Source organism: Athene noctua, chromosome 12 (genome assembly GCF_965140245.1).
Source record: "Athene noctua chromosome 12, bAthNoc1.hap1.1, whole genome shotgun sequence".
Taxonomy (NCBI): Eukaryota; Metazoa; Chordata; class Aves; order Strigiformes; family Strigidae; genus Athene; species Athene noctua.
Genome location: NC_134048.1, coordinates 4,019,165 through 4,038,498, shown reverse-complemented (window position 1 = coordinate 4,038,498; position 19,334 = coordinate 4,019,165). Strand labels below are relative to the sequence as shown.

General features: G+C 56.5%; 1 protein-coding gene across 1 annotated transcript; it reads right to left on the bottom strand.

Moving 5' to 3' along the window:
* Positions 1-3,182: 3,182 nt before the first annotated feature.
* Positions 3,183-19,133, bottom strand: LOC141965227 (uncharacterized). The gene is made up of 3 exons (XM_074916477.1): positions 15,158-19,133; positions 4,173-6,189; positions 3,183-4,067 (listed from the first exon to the last, which is right to left on the bottom strand). The coding sequence occupies exons 1-3, from the start codon at positions 18,508-18,510 to the stop codon at positions 3,183-3,185; spliced, it is 6,255 nt and encodes a 2,084-aa protein (XP_074772578.1). The 5' UTR covers positions 18,511-19,133.
* Positions 19,134-19,334: the final 201 nt, after the last annotated feature.

Sequence of the window (19,334 nt, the reverse complement as noted above, 5' to 3'; positions counted from 1 at the left end):
AGATCTGGAACTTTAAAAATATGACCTGGGATGGAACAAAACATGACAAGTAGCTGCACAAAGAACTCAGAGAAATAATGCTTGGACTAAATCAATTCATCCCACTACTGCTGCCGTTTGGCAGCAGCCTGTCCCCAAAAGACGGGAGGGCACACGTCGGGGGAACAAGCTTCTCCAGTTATGAAGCCTCACGTGCGTTTCCTTTGGGAGTCCAACACTAAAATGCATCAAGCAACGGGGTTCTCTTCAGCTGTCAAACAAAGTCCATGGTTTTGGGAAAAAGCCATCGGGAAGGAAACATCAACACCGAGCGTCAACCTTGTTTTACCGGCGGCGCCATGTAGAATTAGCGGGTCTCATCGTACCCAGAAAGGATCCGCCCTCACCGTTACTAGCAGTTCAGCCAACACCCGTTAACTAGTCGGAACTTCTCAGCTGAACCTGAACCTGTGACCGCCGATGAACTACGGAGCGCCTACTGCCTGCTGGGAGTGCAAGGGGGCGTTCTGGTTCAGCTAGGATAGGGTTGTTTCCCCAGCAGTGGGGAGAGGGCGCTAGCCGGGTTATTCATACTGTGCTGACGTCAGGGCCATGCGCCAAGTGCGGGAACAGCTTCCTGTGGGCTTTTGTCCGGCGAAGCAGGCGAGGCGGGCTGGCTGTGTCCCTTGCGATATTTTTCTGTATATCTTTTGTCTTGTTTACTGTTATTTCTGTTTTTGTTATTGCTTTTGTTGTTCAGATTGTTATTTGTTACACTGTTGTATTAAATTTTTTCCTTATTTCAACCCCGGGGTTTGTGCCTCACTTCCAGCCCTGCTCGGTCCGAGGGTGGGGGAGGGACAACGGCAACATGGTCTCTGGTCCCGGCAGGGCCTAAACCACCACAGTGGGTCGTCCCGTACCTTCCGTCCCCCCTCCCTGGACACATGGCTCAACACTTCCCACCCCCCCCCACCGCGAAACGCGGGAGAAAGAGGACGGAGGTTCAGAACGGTGAAGGATTTCATTCTGCACAGTCAGGATACGCCTTCACCGGCACTAACACACACCCCCGGAGACAGCGCAGCTCCTGGAGACAATTGTGTTGCCTTGTCGGCATAGTTGAAACACATTTGCATTTATCCAAGTAATTCGATACATTGAACGACCAGAGGGAACTTTCATTTTCTCATAATTCGAGGTGCAAAAGATTGCAACTTATTAATAAATGATTAATCTAACCCTTGAATGTTCATATTGGTAGGACACCTCTTCAGAAAAATACAGTAGGACAGCAGGCGAAGACAAGGACAGCTGCACACCCTAAACGATGCGGAGCATTTCTGAAAGTGTAAATGGACTAGATTCGAGTGCCTAACTGATCTCATTTTAGGAATTTCCTTCTCGTTTTAGATATGTTCTGGGTAGAGCCTCTCCGGCTCAAAGAGGCAAATGCAACAATGACTGATAAAGTGGCAGAGAGACAGAATTGCTCGCTTTAGTATTTCCCTGTAACACCATGAACCACGTCCCGGAAAAAAAAGGGTGACAAACAGAGGGCAGGGTCAGAAATACAATGTGGATTTCTGAAGCAGCCTTCCTCCAAGTGATGGTAAGGGCACACGGCGGCAGAAGGCAACATTCACTGCGGAGGAACAATTTTAACATCTGCATTCATGGACAAAACACGACCGTTTCCTTGGAGAAATCGAAGCGCCAAGAACCAAACCAAGAATCGCCCACGACATTTTCCCGTCCCTCTCATGCAGAATCCTCAATTTACAGCGATCCTAGATACCAACTCAAAGAAGGGTTGGTATCAGAATTTCTCGGGTGAAGCTGAGCCTGCGGCCACCGCCAAAGCACGGAGTGATGCGGGGACCTTCCTGGGAACACAGCACAGGAGGAGGCGCCGCTACTGCTCGCAACTCGTTCTCTGCCCCCACCCCGGGCTGCACTACAGCTCCCCAGGAGGCGGGAGGCACCTGCACTGACCCCGGCCCGAAGCATCTGCTCGGCTCCAGCCAGCTGCCGGGAAAATGCCTTGGCGAGCGCGGCAAGAACCGCAGCGGGTACCGCTGCCTTGGCTCCTCTGCCCATTCAGCGCAGCCACGCGATTGCGTTGGTCTTTTGTTCTCAACGGTATTTTTGCACTGTGGCAAACTGAGCAACGCAATCGCATTAAACGGACAGTTAAAAATGGGTGGAAAAGCAAAGGTGAAGGACACTGCCGTGAGATTTCCTTTTTAATACCCCACATTAAGTTAGGGGTGGCATAGCTGAAACACATTTGCATTTATCCAAGCATTTCGATACCTTGAACGACCAGAAGGAACTTTCATTTTCAAATAAGTCGAGGTGTAAAACCTTGCGACTTGTTAACAAGTTATTAATCCAAGCCTTGAATGTTCATGTTGGTAGAAAACCTCTTCAACAAAATATCGTAGGACAGTAGGTGAAGACAAGTGCAGCTGCACACCCTAAACTACGCGGAGCATTTCTGAAAGTGTAAATGGACTGTATTCGAGTGCCTCATTGATCTCATTTACTTCTCGTAAAATTCCTTCCCCTTTTAGATATCTTCTCAAGGTGGGTATAAGCTGTCCTGCTCAAAGTGGGAGATTCAACAACGATAGAAAAGTGGCAGAAAGACAGAGTTCCTCGGTTTAGTATTTCCCTGTCAACGTGACCAACCAGGTCCAAGCAAGTTTCTCTAGGAAAGGGGAGAGGAAAATAGAAGAGGTTCAAAATTAAAAATGCGATCTAGTTTTTCTTATGATACCCCATTCTACACCTCCACGTGTGCATGAAAGACAGATCAGGAACGCTGAAGAAGAGGGAGCTAACACCCAGGGAAGAAAAAGAGTGAAAAAAGTGCACAGAGCAATAATCACTGGGAAAAATGCCCGATCCAACCTGGGCTACCACTACTACAGGAGCCTCCCTCAAAAGACGGGGGACACCTTCCTCCTTCATCAGGGAGGAACCATCTGTGAGTTCTGAGTTCATGGATAAAACATTCAACGGGAAATCAACAATTTTACATGCAGCTATCGAGCAGGTTCGGGTGCATCGGTTTGGGGAAAAAGCGACGAGGAAGGGGGAGTCTCCACCAAGAAGCGCCCACCACATTCTCCCGTCCCTCTCACGCACAATGCTCAGTATACAGCCATCACCGGTACCAACTCAAAGACGGGTTGGTATCAGAATTTGTCGGGTGAAGCTGAGCCTGCGGCCGCCGGCAGAGCACGGAGTGCCGCGGCTGCCTGCCTGCTGGCAGAGCAAGGGGCATCCCCCGCTCGTTCCTTCCCTCCCGGGCAGCCGGAGGAGCGCTCCCCGCGCACAGCAGCCGCGGAAGAGCCCGGGCCAGAGGCACGACGGCTCCGCCCGGCCGAAGGGGAAGAGCGAGAGCGCGCGGGCTCACAGACCTGCGGTGCGTCGGGCTCGGCGGGCGGCTCTCCCGCGCCGGCGCTGCTGCTCGGGCTCCGCTTCCCGCAGCGCTCCCCGCCGAGAAGCTCCTCCGCGGGCAGGCTGGGCAGCGGCGGCGGCGGCGGCAGCCAAGCGCCCTCGGCCACGGCGCGGCCCGGCGCCGCGCACAGGTTGTAGGAGTAGGGCAAGGTGCCCTCGCAGAAGTCGGCCGGGAAGGCGGCGCCGGCCGCGGAGAAGCGCTGCGCGCCCAGGCAGCGCAGGACGGCGGGCGGCCCGGCCCGGCGCAGCCGCGCCAGCACGGCCAGCGCCACGCTCAGCAGGAACAGGGCGGAGAGGAGCGCCAGCGCCAGCACCAGGTAGAACTGCAGCTCCGCCGCCGAGTCGGCGCCCGCCGCCCGCTCGCTCAGCTCCGGCAGCGCCTCCTGCAAGCTCTCGGCCAGCACCACGTGCAGCGTGGCCGTGGCCGACAGCGCCGGCTGCCCGTGGTCCTTCACCACGGCCACCAGCCGCTGCTTGGCCGCGTCCCGCTCCGACACGGCGCGCGCCGTCCGCACCTCGCCGCTGTGCGGCCCCACGCGGAACAGCGCCGGCTCCGGCGCCTGCACCAGCTCGTACGACAGCCACGCGTTGCGCCCCGCGTCCGCGTCCACCGCCACCACCTTGGCCACCAGGTACCCGGCCTCGGCCGACCGCGGCACCACCTCGAACGGCGCCGGCCCCGCCGCGACCGCGCCCGGCCCCGCGCCCGCCGCCGGCCACAGCACCCGCGGCGCGTTGTCGTTGCGGTCCAGCACGAAGACGCGCACCGTGGCCGTCGAGCTCCGCGCCGGCGCCCCGCCGTCCTGCGCCCGCACCGCCACCGCGAACTCGCGGCACTGCTCGTAGTCGAAGGAGCGCTGCGCGTACACCGCGCCGCTCCGCGCCTCCACCGACACGTAGGGCGCCGCGCCCGCGCTGCCGCCCGCCAGCCAGTAGCTCACGCGCCCGTTGGCGCCCGCGTCCGCGTCCCGCGCGCGCACGCGCAGCACCGGCGCGCCCGCCGCGTTGTTCTCCGCCACGTAGGCGCTGTAGGCGGCCTCCTCGAACACCGGCGCGTTGTCGTTCACGTCCGACACCTCCAGCACCAGCGCCGCGCGCCCGGACAGCGCCGGGCTGCCCCGGTCGCGGGCCACCACCGTCACCCGGTGCTCGCCCGCCTGCTCCCGGTCCAGCGCGCTCGCCGTCACCACCTTGTACGAGCCGCCCGACGACGACGCCACCAGCGACAGCGGCGCCTCGCCCGACAGCTCGCACGACACCTGACCGTTCTCCCCGGAGTCGCGGTCCATCACGTTCAGCAGGGCCACCACCGTGCCCACCGGCGCGTCCTCGGGCACCGGGCTCGACACCGACAACAGCGTGATTTCGGGCGCGTTGTCGTTCACGTCCAGCACCTCCACCTCCACCTCGCAGTGGGCCACCAGGCCGCCGCCGTCCCTCGCCTCCACGGCCAGGCTGAACGCGCGTGTCTCCTCGAAGTCCAGCGCCTCCTGCAGCGTGACCGTCCCGCTCTCCGCGTCCACCACGAACTTCTGAAGCACCTTGGCCGGCGTTTTCCCGAAGCCGTAGGTGATGCGGGCGTTGGAGCCCGCGTCGGCGTCGGAGGCGGACACGTGCAGCACCGTCGAGCCCGGCGGCGCGTCCTCGCGCAGGCTGGCGCGGTACCGGTCCTGCGCGAACACGGGCGCGTTGTCGTTGGCGTCGGTGACGTTGATGCAGAGCTGGGCGGTGCCGCTCCGGGGCGGGTCGCCGCCGTCCAGCGCCGTCAGCACCAGCTGGAAGGAGCTCTGCTTCTCCCGGTCCAGCGCGCTCTCCAGCACCAACTCCGGGTGCTTATTTCCACCCGGGCCCTCCTTCATGGCCAGGGTGAAGGACGGGTGGCTGCTGAGCTGGTAAGTCAGCAGCGCGTTGCTCCCCACGTCCGCGTCTTCAGCCATCTCCAGCGGGAAACGCGCCCCGGGATGGATCCATTCAGCGATCTCGAGATCCAGAGCAGCCTTGCTGAAGCGCGGGGAGTTGTCGTTGACGTCCTGGATGTCCACCTCGACGTGGAAAACGTTGAGCGGGTTCTGCACCAGCGCCTCGAAGCTGACGGAGCAGGACGCCGCCTCGCCGCACATCTCCTCCCGGTCCAGCCTCTCGCTCACGTACAGCTCCCCGCTCTCCGCGCTCACCGAGAAGTATTTCAGCTGCCTTTCAGCGGCAGTCGCCACCCGCAGCTTGCGTGCCGGCAGCTCCGCCGGGCTCAGCCCCAGGTCCCGCGCCAGCGGCCCCACCAGCGAGCCTCTGCCCAGCTCCTCGGGGATGGCGTAGCGGATCCGCTCCGGCGCCGCCCGGCAGCACAAGCCCAGCAGCAGAGCGGGCAGCAGCACTGGCCCGGCTGCTCGCCGCCGGCTCTGCCGCCGCCCGCCCGCCATCCTCGCCAGCGCTCGCCGCGCTCCTCCCTCCCGCCGCTGCCCTGCCGCCCTTCCAGCCGCTCTCCGCACCGAGCGCAGGGGCCGCCGGAGGGCAGCGAGCTCGGCGCCGGCTCGGACGCCGCTGCTCCCCGCGCCGCGCCGCCTCTCGCCTCTGCTGCCCGCGCCGCTGCCGCTCTGGCCGGCGCCGGGCGAGCGAGCAGCCGGCGGGGGCAGGACGCGGCGCCGGCTCCGGCTCCAGCGCCGCTCCCCGCGGCCAACAGCGGCACCCGGAGGCGCCGCGACGCCACCGCAGCCGCCCGATGGCCGCGCTCCCGGGGGCCGGGCTCTGGCACAGCGGGCAAAGGCGCCTTCGCCCGGCACTTCCAAGGGCTCGGACCCACGCAGCCTTGCTCCAGGTACAGCTTGTGCTCACGCACCTGATTGCCAGCGCATTACCGCTGCCTTATGGACAGCAAAGCTCGCACCATAACGCAAATGGCACAGGCCTTGGCACCGCGCGTGAGGTCAAAGCATTGCACAGACAAAACCACTATGACCCGTCTTAGTTCAAAGCCCCCCTCACCCTCCTTGCTCTGCGTTCACAGCCTTTAGTTGCACCATGGGCCATATCCAGCTCTTGGCCAAACATCAGCCGCCAGTGAAAGAGCATTTCCTTCAGGGAATCAGAGTATATTTACTGCATCACACAGACATACACAACTCTATAGGACCAAATGGGATTCCCCCCTGGGTGCCGAAGGAGCTGGCTGGGTTGATCACCAAGCCACTTTGCCAGCAGCCCTGGCTGACTCAGGAGGTCCCAACAGATTGCAAATCAGCCAGTTATTCCCCTATATAAGAAGGGTAGGAAGGATGATCTGGGAAATTGCAGGCCTGTGAGCTTGACTTCCATGCCCGGGAAGCTGATGGATGAGCTCATCCTGAGTACCATCACACAGCACATGCGGGACAACCAGATGATCAGTCTCAGTCAGAACGGGTTAGGAAAGGCAGGTCCTGCTTGACAAACCTGATCTCCTTCTACGACAGGGTGATCTGCTTCTTGGATGAGGGAAAGGCTGTGGACGTTGTCTACCTTGATTTAGTAAGGCCTTTGACGCCATTTTTCACTACACTGCCCTGGAAAAACTGTTTGCTCGTGGCTTGGATGGGCACACACTTCGCTGGGTAAGAAACTGGCTGGATGGCCGGGCCTAAAGAGTGGTGGTGAACGGAGTTAAATCCAGTTGGCAGCCGGTCACTAGTGGTGTCCCCCAGGGCTCAGTTTTGGGGCCACTCCTGTTTAACATCTTTATTGATGACCTAGACGAGGGGATTGAGTGCACCCTCAGTAAGTTTGCAGATGACACCCAGCTGGGTGGGAGTATTTATCTGCTCGAGGGTAGGGAGGCTCTGCAGAGAGACCTGGACAGGCTGGAGCCATGGGCTGAGCCCAACTGGGGGAGTGGCCAAATAAGGCCAAATGCTGGGTGCTGACCTTGGGCCACAACAACCCCCATCAGTGCTACAGGCTTGGGGAGGAGTGGCTGGAGAGCTGCCAGTCAGAGAGGAACCGGGGGGGGTGTTGATTGACAGCCGGCTGAACAGGAGCCAGCGGTGTGCTCAGGTGGCCAAGAAGGTCAATGGTATCCTGACTATCCCTGCGTGGCCAGCAGGGACAGGGAAGGGATATGACCCCTGTGCTCGGCACTGGTGAGGCCGCACCTCAATGACTGGGTTCAGTTTTGGGCCCCTCATTACATAAAGGACATTGAGTGACTCGACCGTGTCCAGAGAAGGGCAACGGAGCTGGTGCAGGGTCTGGAGCACAGGTCTGCTGGGGAGCGGCTGAGGGAACTGGGGGGGTTTAGTCTGGAGAAGAGGAGGCTGAGGGGAGACCTCCTGGCCCTCTACAAATACATGAAAGGAGGTTGCAGAGAGGTGGGGATGAGTTTCTTGAACCAAGTAACAAGCAATAGGAGAAGAGGGAATGGCCTCAAGCTGCGCCAGAGCAGGGTCAGGCTGGCTCTGAGGAAGGATTTCTTTGCAGAAGGGGCTGTTGGGCGTTGGAATGGGCTGCCCAGGGCAGGGGGGGAGTCCCCATCCCTGGAGGGGTTGGAGAGTTGAGTTGACCCAGCGCTGAGGGATCTGGTGGAGCTGAGAAAGGCCAGTGTGAGGTTAATGGTTGGACTGCATGATCTGCAAGCTCTTTTCCATCCAAGATGATCCTGTGATTCTATAGCATTCTATTCTATGAATATTCTGTGATTCTATAGATTCTATTGTCCTGTCAGCTGAACACCATCACGGTAGGAATGGAAACTGCTCCCCAGCCTGATACTTTTAACAGATCCTCCTTTCAAGACTCTCTAGCCAAACTGAGGCAGTTTTAGAGCATGAGAAGAAACAAGGAAAGAATGTGAAACCCACATCGTGAAGGAATCAGCCTCCTATTTCAGATTCTGTGAACTGTAGTAGGTCCAAATGAAGAGTATCTAGTTGGTAAGAATTATGTGGGAGGATCAAACAGGAGATTACAGCACAGACGACAGCCACAGTTCTCAAAGGAATTTCTCTGGACAATAGGAGACGGAAGATGCACAGGACCGCAGGTATGGAGCTCATATGAAACTAGGAGAAACTCAACATTTACACCTGCCTTCTAGACATATCAAACTACAGCACGGTGAACTCTTCCACCCACCCTGGCTCTGTGCGGACAGAATGCTTCAGCGTGCTCCAACAGCACCCAACAGGGAAGATAACTTTGCAGACAGACGTCGTTGAAAGAAAGGTTTCCCACACAACATCTCCTTAAGGACAACAAGGATCCCAACACAGGTGCATGCATAGGGAATTCTCTGCTCGTCACACTTATTTGAAGAAATCTGTAATGCTTTAGAGAGCATAAGTGATATGCAGCTCAGTTAAAGACTCAGTCCTCACTATCACCTCAAAGACACCATCACTCTTCAGCACATGAGCAATCCGGAGGACACGTGACTCTGTAATTGGGAATGCAATGTTTCCATCGATTCCTCGAAATACTACTGACAGGAAAAGCTGTATCAGCCATGAGGATGCAACAAATGAGTAGCTTCCTTGCATATGCTTCAAATAACAAGCACCAAACCCAGAAATTTCTGACAAAAATAACCTCCTGTCCCATACAGTCCCAGCAATTTTAATACCAACAAAACATCAGCAGTTACTTCATATGAGCAAGAGCCATTAAGAACATCTGAACGTTGATAAAGGCTGGGAAAAGCTCGATACAACCAGGATGAAACTCCACAGCACAGTCTTACAAGGACATACAGCTGGAGAAATGACATTTCCCACAGTAATACCTAGAAACGGGGCCCCTGAAGCATGTTTGCACACCTATGGCTGTTGCTTGCAGACAAATTCATCAAAGGTGTGTCATCCTTTTTCGGAACATGGGATAAGGCAGAGTGGCAGAGGCCTTGGCATCAGTCAAGATGCATCACCCAGCTGGAGGGAGCACACAAACCTCTCTTCTCAATGCTTTGAGGCCATTCCATCACAGGGAACAGTGTGCAATGGGAAAGAAATGAACTCACAACTTGGCCATCTGGCCACTCCAAGCAAGGCGATATCCGAAGATAAGACACCTTTAGACTCATTTGCAGAAGGCCACCAATAAATCCTGATATCCACAAAACACAACTTCCTCCTCACACACAGCACCCCGAGACTCTGCTCACAGCTCACATGGTTGTCTCTAATCTTCATAATTTTAAAATCTCCTCCAGCCAAAGAAAAGTTGCACAGACAATTTGTCCTTACCATGGAGAATATTTGATTTCTCACCATTTGTACAAGTCAGTCAGATCACCCTTGTCTCCACATTGTCATCAGGGACATGGAGAGTGAGGCACCCAACAACAGCCTGTTTGAACCACAATTGCCGATCCCAAGAGTGGAATGTGGTGAAAAGGCTCCTGAATACAGAACTGTGCGGTACAAAGAGTGTGGTGCTGTTCTTCGGTACCGGGGCCTAGCTGGAGCCATTGGAGATAACCCCAGAGCTACTGTCAAAGAGATGGATCCCAACTGTTGCCATAACATCGATGAAGAAATCATGAACTTTAGACAAACTTTGCTTCATTATCATCCCAAAACACACCTCCTGGTTGCAGGCTACCCACCTCTGAGACTGACCACGCCTTGGACAGTCCCCCTGTGCATGCGTGGGAGCCACACTTGAGAGAGGTAGAGAGATATGATAATTGAATTCCGAGAAGGGTGGAGGTGCCTGAGGCAGAGGAGCGGCAAGGTGTCTTACTAAGCATAGAAGATGACTTCTTGGAAAGGAAAATTTGAAGCTTCCCCACCAAGAATCATGACGACTGACAACAGAGCACTGGCTGGATACAGGACTGTTAGGACGTCTTGAGATCAGCAGTGGTAGCTATAACCTGTCTTTCTCTTCTTTCTAAACTTGACTTTCTTTCACGTATCTCTAACTATCATGTGCTGCTTCATGGGCAACACAATAAAGTTTCACTGATGCAATGCCCTTTGGTGTTGGTCGCCTTAATTTTGCACTTTCGAGATCATACTAAACGTACCATCACGAGTCCACTAAGTGGATGGTGACACCATTGCACGGTATTCTTTGACCCTCTTAATTTGCAAGAACATATAGTAAAAAGGCCACTTGCCAAGACACAGTATCTAGAACATGGACAATACATGTATGAGGAAGGGAAGGTGAGTTTTTTGTGAGGTTCAAAGCACAGGAATGATACACCATTAGGTACTCCATGAGGCACACGCTCGTGTTAACTATGACAGGTACGGAAATGACCGTCTCTTCATCTGCAGCCTCACACACAGAGCTCCCCTGTCTTCTCACCAAACCTACACAACCAGCAGGTTTGCTCCTGACCTTCTCAGAATTGGCAAAAACAGATCACGAGAGGAGAATGCAGCACGATCGCACCAAGAACACAAGTACATTTGAATCCTCACCACCACTTCCAGGAGATAAACAAGGATTCTAAACCACAGGAATGATAAATGGCCAAAATGAAAGAGGAGCACTCATCCAACAGCTAAGGAGACATCAAATTTATGGCTTAGGGGGAAGCTCCTCCCCTCTTTTATCACACGCACTGTTCCACAGAGATGCGACTCCTGCTAAGGTCATCGTTCCCTCTATTCCCCACCAACAAGAACAGAACACAAAGATTCCCTCACAGCTCCTGCCTTGCACACCCGATCGAGCATCAGCAAGAGGCACCAACACACCACACACCCATGGCTGAACAAAGCCATGCTGATTGCTACAGATAAACGTACATCCATAGGAGACCAGGGAAAGGAAAACAAACCCACAAATCAGACAAGTAAGGCAAGGAAGCATTCAAAGAGAAAGTGAATTCAGAGGAACTCACCGGGAAGATGTCTCAATCTTCACTGCAGGCATGGGAATTCATCCTGGAGAGCACTCGGAAGTCCCTGAGATCTCAAGTGCTGCCCTAAAGTCTTATTCTGGACTACACAGCAGGGGGGTTCAGTTTAAGAAACAGTCATCAGCTCTGGGCAATATTTCTAATCTGTGCCCTGCTCATCTCCCACACATATGAATCCATATGTGTAAGCACCTTCTCATGGGCCTCCTTCTCAAGCTGAGTCTTCTGAGAAGTTACAACACATTCTCTTTCAGCTTCTGCTTCCTTTTCCTCACAAATAAAGTTCTGTCTTAGGTTGTTGGAGTAAGTATTTGCTGCAGAAACAACACTCACGGATTCAAAAGCATGAAGAACTCTCCAGAAATGTACAAAAGGTACCATGACCTTCCAGGAAACAAAGGCCTGAAAGAAAGCCTCATTATGACTGAAAGAAACTCTCCATTGTAAAGTGACAGGGCGACACAGATGGAGAAAGGAGCTTTCATACTCAATTCAATTAGAAACCATTCTACACACACATGATGGTTCTACAGGCACAGTTACTGCACAAACACTTTATGACTGGAGGACTGGAATCGCCTTTCAGCACGGGGAAACCAGCATCACAACATCAGTGGCACAGGCCTTGGCACCAGCCATGAAACCAAACCATGGCCCACCCAAACCCACACTGACCCACTGTTTCCCTAGTCCAAAGCCAGCCCCTCACCCTCCTCACTCGGCATTCACAGCCTTTGCTTGCACCACGCACAACATCCAGCTACTGGCCATATGGCGGCCACAGGCAACAGAGCATTTCATTCAGTGACACCTGAGGGAAACTGGGCTCTGTCAAAGTCTTTGTCTTGGCAAATGAACACCTTCCAGGAGGGGTGGAAGCTGTTCCCCCAGCCCAACAGTTACAAGAGATCTGTTAATGTTTTTGGGGGCATGACCAGGCACAATGAGGCCCAGCTTTAGACCTGGACAACCAGCAAGGCAAGAATGGGAAATCTACAGAAGTGAAGGAATCAGAGCTTGAGATGTCAGATGTCTCAGCTCTAGTAGGTACAGAGGAACGGTATCTAGTAGGTAAAAAACCCACAGGACACTCACACAGGAGCTCACACCAAAGACCAGCCCCACCCTTCCTCAGTGTAAGTTCTTTGGACAATCAAAAAGGGAAAATGCAGAGAACCACAAATGTGGGTCTCATCTAACATCTAGGACGAATGGAACTTTTACAACATCTTTACATCTTTTAGACATCTCACATTATACCACAGCAAACTTTTTCAACTGCCCTGTCTCTGGAGACACACAGGTTTTTCACCCTGCCCAAACATCACACAACAGGAAAGCTTCCTTTGCAGACAGACACCACTGAAGGAGATGTTGCACACACAGTTCTCCTCACCCAAGAACAACAATCACAACACAGATGGGTCCAAAGAGATTCTCTGCTCATCACACTAAGTCAGAGAAATGGCAAATGTTCTCCAGTGCATAAGCAACACATGGCTCCCAAAAAGACTCAGTCATCAAAGTATCAACTCAAGGACACCATCATCCTTCTTCAGCACATGGGCAACTTGGAAGATACGTGATTCCCAGACCTTAATGTAAAGTGGATGTCTATACTCAATCTCTGCCATTCACAGGAAATATCATGCCAGTTGCCCAGACCATTTATCGTTAATCTGTACCACCACCACAGTACGGACTACACGTCCTTACATCTCCATACAAAGAAGGAAGATACATTTGTCTCTCACTGCCCCTCGACTCTGTCCCCTCCCGCCCTCGTACAGCTCTTGCCATAGACTGTACGTTCTACACAAGGCACATCACACAGACCACGAGCTTGGAAACTACAGGTACAGCAGATTTCCCTATCACTCCTATTGCTCCAAAGAAGAGACGACTCCATGGAGGAGTACTGTGCTCCTTTACAGGGTCCTGGTGATAACTTAGCTCCCGGTTATGCCACTCTTGCCTCTCCCTCAATATATACTAAGACATGGACTACAGGACTCCGTTTCCCCGTCACAAGCTTCTTCCGCCATAGCAGTTACTAGGAAACGATCACTCAGCCACAATATTGCTGTGAGAACAGGCTCTTCCTCGCCAACAAGACCATTCTCACAAAGGAGCAGCCACACTGCTTCAGGTAGAGAGACATGCACAAGAAGATCACCTACCCATACTGAGCAGGTATTTACACAGCATCTCACCCTTCCTCAACCTTGTTGCATGGCATTACTAAGGTACACGCTCACATGCATTTCAAATAATTAACGTGAAATGAAAACTCTGTGTTGTGAGACAATGGTGATAAATAAAGCAATGAAGGATAGAGTTTTAGAAAAACCTTCAACGAATAAGACATTCATGATGAAAATACCTGGGTATGTCTAATAGTCCAATCCTATGAGTAATGCTGCCGAGCAAGAACTAAACATTATATTGCCATTAGGCACAAGAGGACAAACTGTTGCTACACCCCCAGCTACACCGCTACCTCTAACTACACCCCTCTGTAAAAGACATGATGACAAACAGTAAAGCAGATTGAAAGTGCCGAGGGGACAGTAACGATCCCTCGGAGATTAACTCTCATTTGGCAGAAAGGCCACAAGGTTGCTGCATGAACAAGCTTCTCGTGGACAACAAGAGCGTTCTCACAAAACCATTCCAACAGTAGAAAGATTCCAGCTGTGCTCCCCGGCTGGTAAGGAGCACAGAAGGAGGAAACAACCTTTCTAACCAGGAGCACTATTAAAAAGGCGTGCTGCTCTGTTCCACACACACACCGTTTCACGTCAGTTTTAAAAACTTAACATCGAAAGAGCAAGCGCTGCTACATGAGGGCTAGCAATACGAAACAAGCTGTAAGGTGACATGAAAAGCACAAGTGAATAATCCTTCACAGCAGAAGTATCCTGACATTTCTTGAGGTGCCATGCCGTCCGTAACACACCCCAGCAGAAACCGCAGCAATACCCTCTACTTTCTAACAGTTCACCTACGTCTGAAGGCCCCAGGAGAGTCTATAAGCACATATTCAGCCTGGGAACATCCAGGTCCTTAACTCTGCTACATCTTTGAAGAGCACAGCGGTGGCTCACCACCAGGGTGAACAACTAGTGCTCGTGTACACACATGTACCTTAGAATTTAATACCTATCAACAAGTAATTTCACTCCTCTTTCACCCTCTCGCTCAATCCGGAGCATGGAGCTCACTACTGACCCAACCACGGAATTTCCCGCAAGCAACAAGGAATTCGCAGGAACGTCTGGGAATGGTCTTCCCGTTGAGCAAGAGGTACTTCACGCACACTGCATTCTGGTGCCCAAAATGGACACTGCTGTCAGTACTGGCTGAGGAACACACTGTGTGAGGAGCTTTCACCTATGAGACAAGCACAAGACCGGCCCTAAAGCAGGCACAGCCGGCTCTTAGTTTCAGACGATGGCTTCCAGTCATCCTAAACAATGTTAAATGAAAACGATGTGTAGCAAGAGAAGAGTGCTGATTAAATGAACCAAAGAGGCACTTGAGAAAAACACCTCAGTTAGCACGCCGTTCACGATAAAAATAATTGAGGGTTTGTAACAGTCAAATCCTATAAGTAAAACTGATCAGTGGCTGGTAAGGAACACAGAACAAGAGGAATCACCTTTCTAACCAGTACGGTGATAAATAATACACAGTACTCTCTTCCTCACACCCGGATTTTACGGTAGTATCTAATAAACAGTGAAAGATGAAGTGCTACTACACGCGAGCAGGCGATGGTACCAAAGCAGCAATAAGGCCGCATGGAAAGTATTAAGTGACCTCAAAGCTTATACACGGGACCATTAACGGTCCGTTTGGAAACAATCTCACCCATGTGCTGTCGGGAAAACGTCAGCCCCTGGTAATAACGTAAACTTCCATTTGCTATTAACGCAACACCCACGAATACCGAGAGCAAAACGAGTATTACACGTGGCAGGGCACAAAATGAGAAAGGACGTGGCGAGCGATAAGAGCACAAAGCCCCGTTCAAAGGAAACTCCAGCCGACAGTGAGCCCCTTGTCCCGCGGCCGGCAGCAGCGGCAGCGCTGAGCCCCGGTCCCACGCTCCCCTCCCGCCAGCCAGAGGCAGCAGCAGCCGGCGCGGTGCCGCGGGAAGCGCTGCCTGCCTGGGAGCGAGACCCCCCTCCGCAGCGGGCGGGACGCGGCGCGGCCAGGCCCGAGCAGCAGCAGAGCGAAGCGTCGCGGAGCCGGGAAGTCCGGGCACGGGAACTCACCGGGGCAGCGGCGGGGTCCTCCCCGAGCAGCGGCGCGGGCTCGTCGGGCGGCGGCCGGGCCGGGAGGGTGTCGCAGCAGCTGCCGGCCGACAAGCGGAGCTGGCTCTTGCGCGAGTCGGCCGTGAGCGACACCTCGTGCGAGTAGGAGCGCAGGAAGGCGCGGACGCCGTCGATGCCCACGAAGTGCGAGGCCGGCACGCCGCGCAAGGCGCCGCTGCCCGCCGCCAGCAGCTGCGAGCGGCGCCACCGCCGCAGGCGCAGCGCCAGCAGCAGCAGCAGGAAGGCGAGGAAGAGGCAGGACACGGCCGCCACGGCCACCACCAGCCACCGCGTCAGGCTGCCGGCCGGCTCGCCCGGCGCCGCCGCCGCGCTGCCCAGCTCCGACAGCAGCTCGGCCACGCTCTCGGCCAGCACCACCGTCAGCGTGGCCGTGGCCGACAGCGCCGGCCGCCCGTGGTCCTTCACCACCACCACCAGGCTCTGCCGCGCCGCGTCGCGGGCCAGCGGGAAGCGCGCCGTGCGCACCTCGCCGCTGTGCAGCCCCACGCGGAACAGCCCCGGCTCCGTCGCCTTGGCCAGCTCGTACGACAGCCACGCGTTCTGCCCCGCGTCCGCGTCCACCGCCACCACCTTGGCCACCAGCGCCCCGGGCTCCGCCGAGCGCGGCGCCAGCTCCACGCCCGCCCAGCCCGCGCCCGGCCCCGCGCCCGGCCCCGGCGCCGGCGGCGGGTACAGCACCTGCGGCGCGTTGTCGTTCTCGTCCACGATCACGAGCCGCACCGACACGTTGCTGCTCAGCGCCGGCGCGCCGCCGTCCTCCGCCCGCACCCACAGCCCCACCTCGCGCACCTCCTCGTAGTCGAAGGAGCGCAGCGCGTACAGCGCGCCCGTCTCCGCCTGCACCGACACGTAGGACGAGAGCGGCGCGCCCCGCACCCGCCCCTCCGACAGCCGGTACCGCACGCGCGCGTTCTGCCCCCAGTCCGCGTCCGCCGCGCGCACCGTCAGCACCAGCGCGCCCGCCGCGTTGTTCTCGGGCAGCCGGGCGCTGTAGCGCGCCTCCGCGAACACGGGCGCGTTGTCGTTCACGTCCAGCACCAGCAGCGCCAGCACCGCGCTGCTCCGCAGCGCCGGCGACCCGCCGTCGGCCGCCCGCACCGTCACGTTGTACTCCGCCACCTCCTCCCGGTCCAGCTGCCTCGACGTCACCACGCGGTAGTAGTCCCCCAACGACCTCTCCAGCCGGAACGGGAGGTTCTCCGCGATGCTGCACCGCACCTCGCCGTTCGCCCCCGAGTCGCGGTCCTGCACGTGCAGCAGGGCCACCACCGTCCCCGACGGGGCGTCCTCTGAGATCTCGCTCAGCGCCGACCGCACCGAAATCTCGGGCGCGTTGTCATTCACATCTGTCACTGTAATCACGACTTTCGCTGTGTCGAAAAGCCTTCCACCGTCCCGTGCCTGCACCTCCAGTTCGTATAGAGCCGCTGCCTCGAAGTCCAGGCTCCGCACCAGCGTCATCGCTCCCGTCTCGGCGTTCAGATGGAAAATTTTTAACGCTTTCTCTGTGACTTCCTTCAGCGAGTATTTCACGTGCCCGTTCACCCCTTCGTCAGCGTCGGTGGCCGTGACGGCGAGGAGGGTGGAGCCCACGGGCACGTCCTCCGGCACACGCACCGTGTACTCCGCCTGGCCGAACACGGGCGCGTTGTCGTTGGCGTCCAGCACCGCCACGCGGATCCGCGCCGTGCCCGTCCGCGCCGGGTCGCCGCCGTCGCTCGCCCTCAGCACCAGCTCGTGAAACGCCGCCTCCTCGCGGTCCAGCGCCTTCGCCAGCACCAGCTCGGGACGCTGGTCCCCGCCGGGGCCCGCCTGCACGGCCAGCGAGAAGTGCTCGTCGCCGCTCAGCTCGTAGCGCTGCAGGGAATTCGCTCCCGAGTCCGGGTCGTGAGCCCTGGGCAGAGGAAAACGGGACCCCGGCGATGTCGTCTCGCTTATTATCTCCTCCAGTTCAGACTCCTTGAAGCTGGGAGCGTTGTCGTTAATGTCCGTGATTTCCACTTCGATTTCAAAGAACTTCATTTCGCCATCCACTATCACCTCACACCGCAGCACGCATCGCTGCACCGTCTCGCACAGCTGCTCTCTGTCGATCCTCTCCGCCGTCACCAAGTGTCCCGTCTTCCCGTGCAGGGAGAAATACTGCGTCCTCCCTGCGGAGACAACGCGGAGGCCGCGGTCGCGGAGCGCCGTCAGCTCCAGCCCCAGGTCCTTGGCCACGTCGCCCACGAACGAGCCCTTGGGCATCTCCTCGGGAACCGAGTAGCGCAGCTGCCCCCACGCCGCCTCCCACGCCGCCACCAGCACGCACCACAGCAGGGCTCGCTCCCGCCGGCCCCGGCGCCTCCCCGCCGCGCACATCTCCGCCGCGGCCCCTGGGGCCCCGCAACACCGCCGACACCGACCCGCCGCCGCCCGCCGAATCGCTTCTGGGTCTGGCTCCGGCTCCGGCTCCCGTTCACGGCTCTGGATCCTGATCCTCCTCCTTCTTCCCTCTCCGGCTGCCGCTCCCTGTGGCCGGCCCCGGCCGCTGCCGCCGGCCCCTCCGCCTCGCTGCAGCACGGCTCCGCACCGCGGGGACGCTCGCAGACCGCCCGGCCGCCGAGCCAGCCAGCGAGCGAGCGAGCGAGCCGGGCCGCAGCGGGCGGGGCTGCCTGCAGCGCTCCGGCCTTCCTCTCGCTCCTCCTCGGTCAACAGCGGCGCCCGCAGCCTCCTCCCGGCACTGCAGGCACCGAGCGCTGCCGAGCGCTGCCCGCCCGGCCCTGCCCACGGACACCTCGCGGGGACGGCACCGGCGCCACCGACACAGACATCGCTGCCCGCCCGGCGGGGAGCTCCTGCGCTGCCGTCTCTCCCCGACAGCTCCTCCTTCCTCCTCGCCGACATCCCCACCGCAAAGCAAGAACAAACCAACGACGGCCCGGCACTCTCTTACTCCTTCCGCACGGGAGGAAAATGTATCCGGCGATGTTATGCCAAGTCGAAGATGACGTGAAGACTCTGACGAGCCTGTTCCCCTCGCTCCGACAGCACAGTCTCCTCCGCGAATTGCACAGCTCGCTGCAGCGTTCGAGCTTCGAGGGCTTTCTCCTCGCCCCTTCTGCTGAGGAAAGCAGTGGCATGGAGGAGCGGAACTGCGCCGCCTCTCACCACCAGTCGCAATGCTCCGTCCGCTCTCCCGCAGCGCAGGGACACTTCACGGTTCGCTCTTCTCCTTGGTACTTCTCACCCGCACATCGGGGGCTGCTCTGAATCAGCCGCCACTCGTCCCCCTTCCCCGAACAGCACTTCCCAATGTTTGCCTCTACCCTTACACTCTAGGCTGGGCTTACGCGTAGAATTTGTCGCTCCGTTCTCGAGTAACTCCGCAGCCGGCAGCGCTGCACATGCACTCGCTGTTCGGAGCTCCCTTACAAAAAGGAATTTCAGGCAAAAAGCATACTCTTAGAGCTAAATGCTAGCATCAGGACTGACTACAGTTCTTTGGGAAAAGGGCATAGGAGAAGTAGTGTGGCCCCGAAATAAGTTTGGGGTTTTTTTTTTTTGTTTGTTTGTTTTTTTTTGTTTTGTGGTTTTTTTTTTTTTTTTTTTTTTTTTTTTTTTTTTTTTTTTTTTGTCGGTTTGTCTGGTTTTTGAGATTTACCTCAGTAGAAAAGACAGATCTGGAACTTTAAAAATATGACCTGGGATGGAACAAAACATGACAAGTA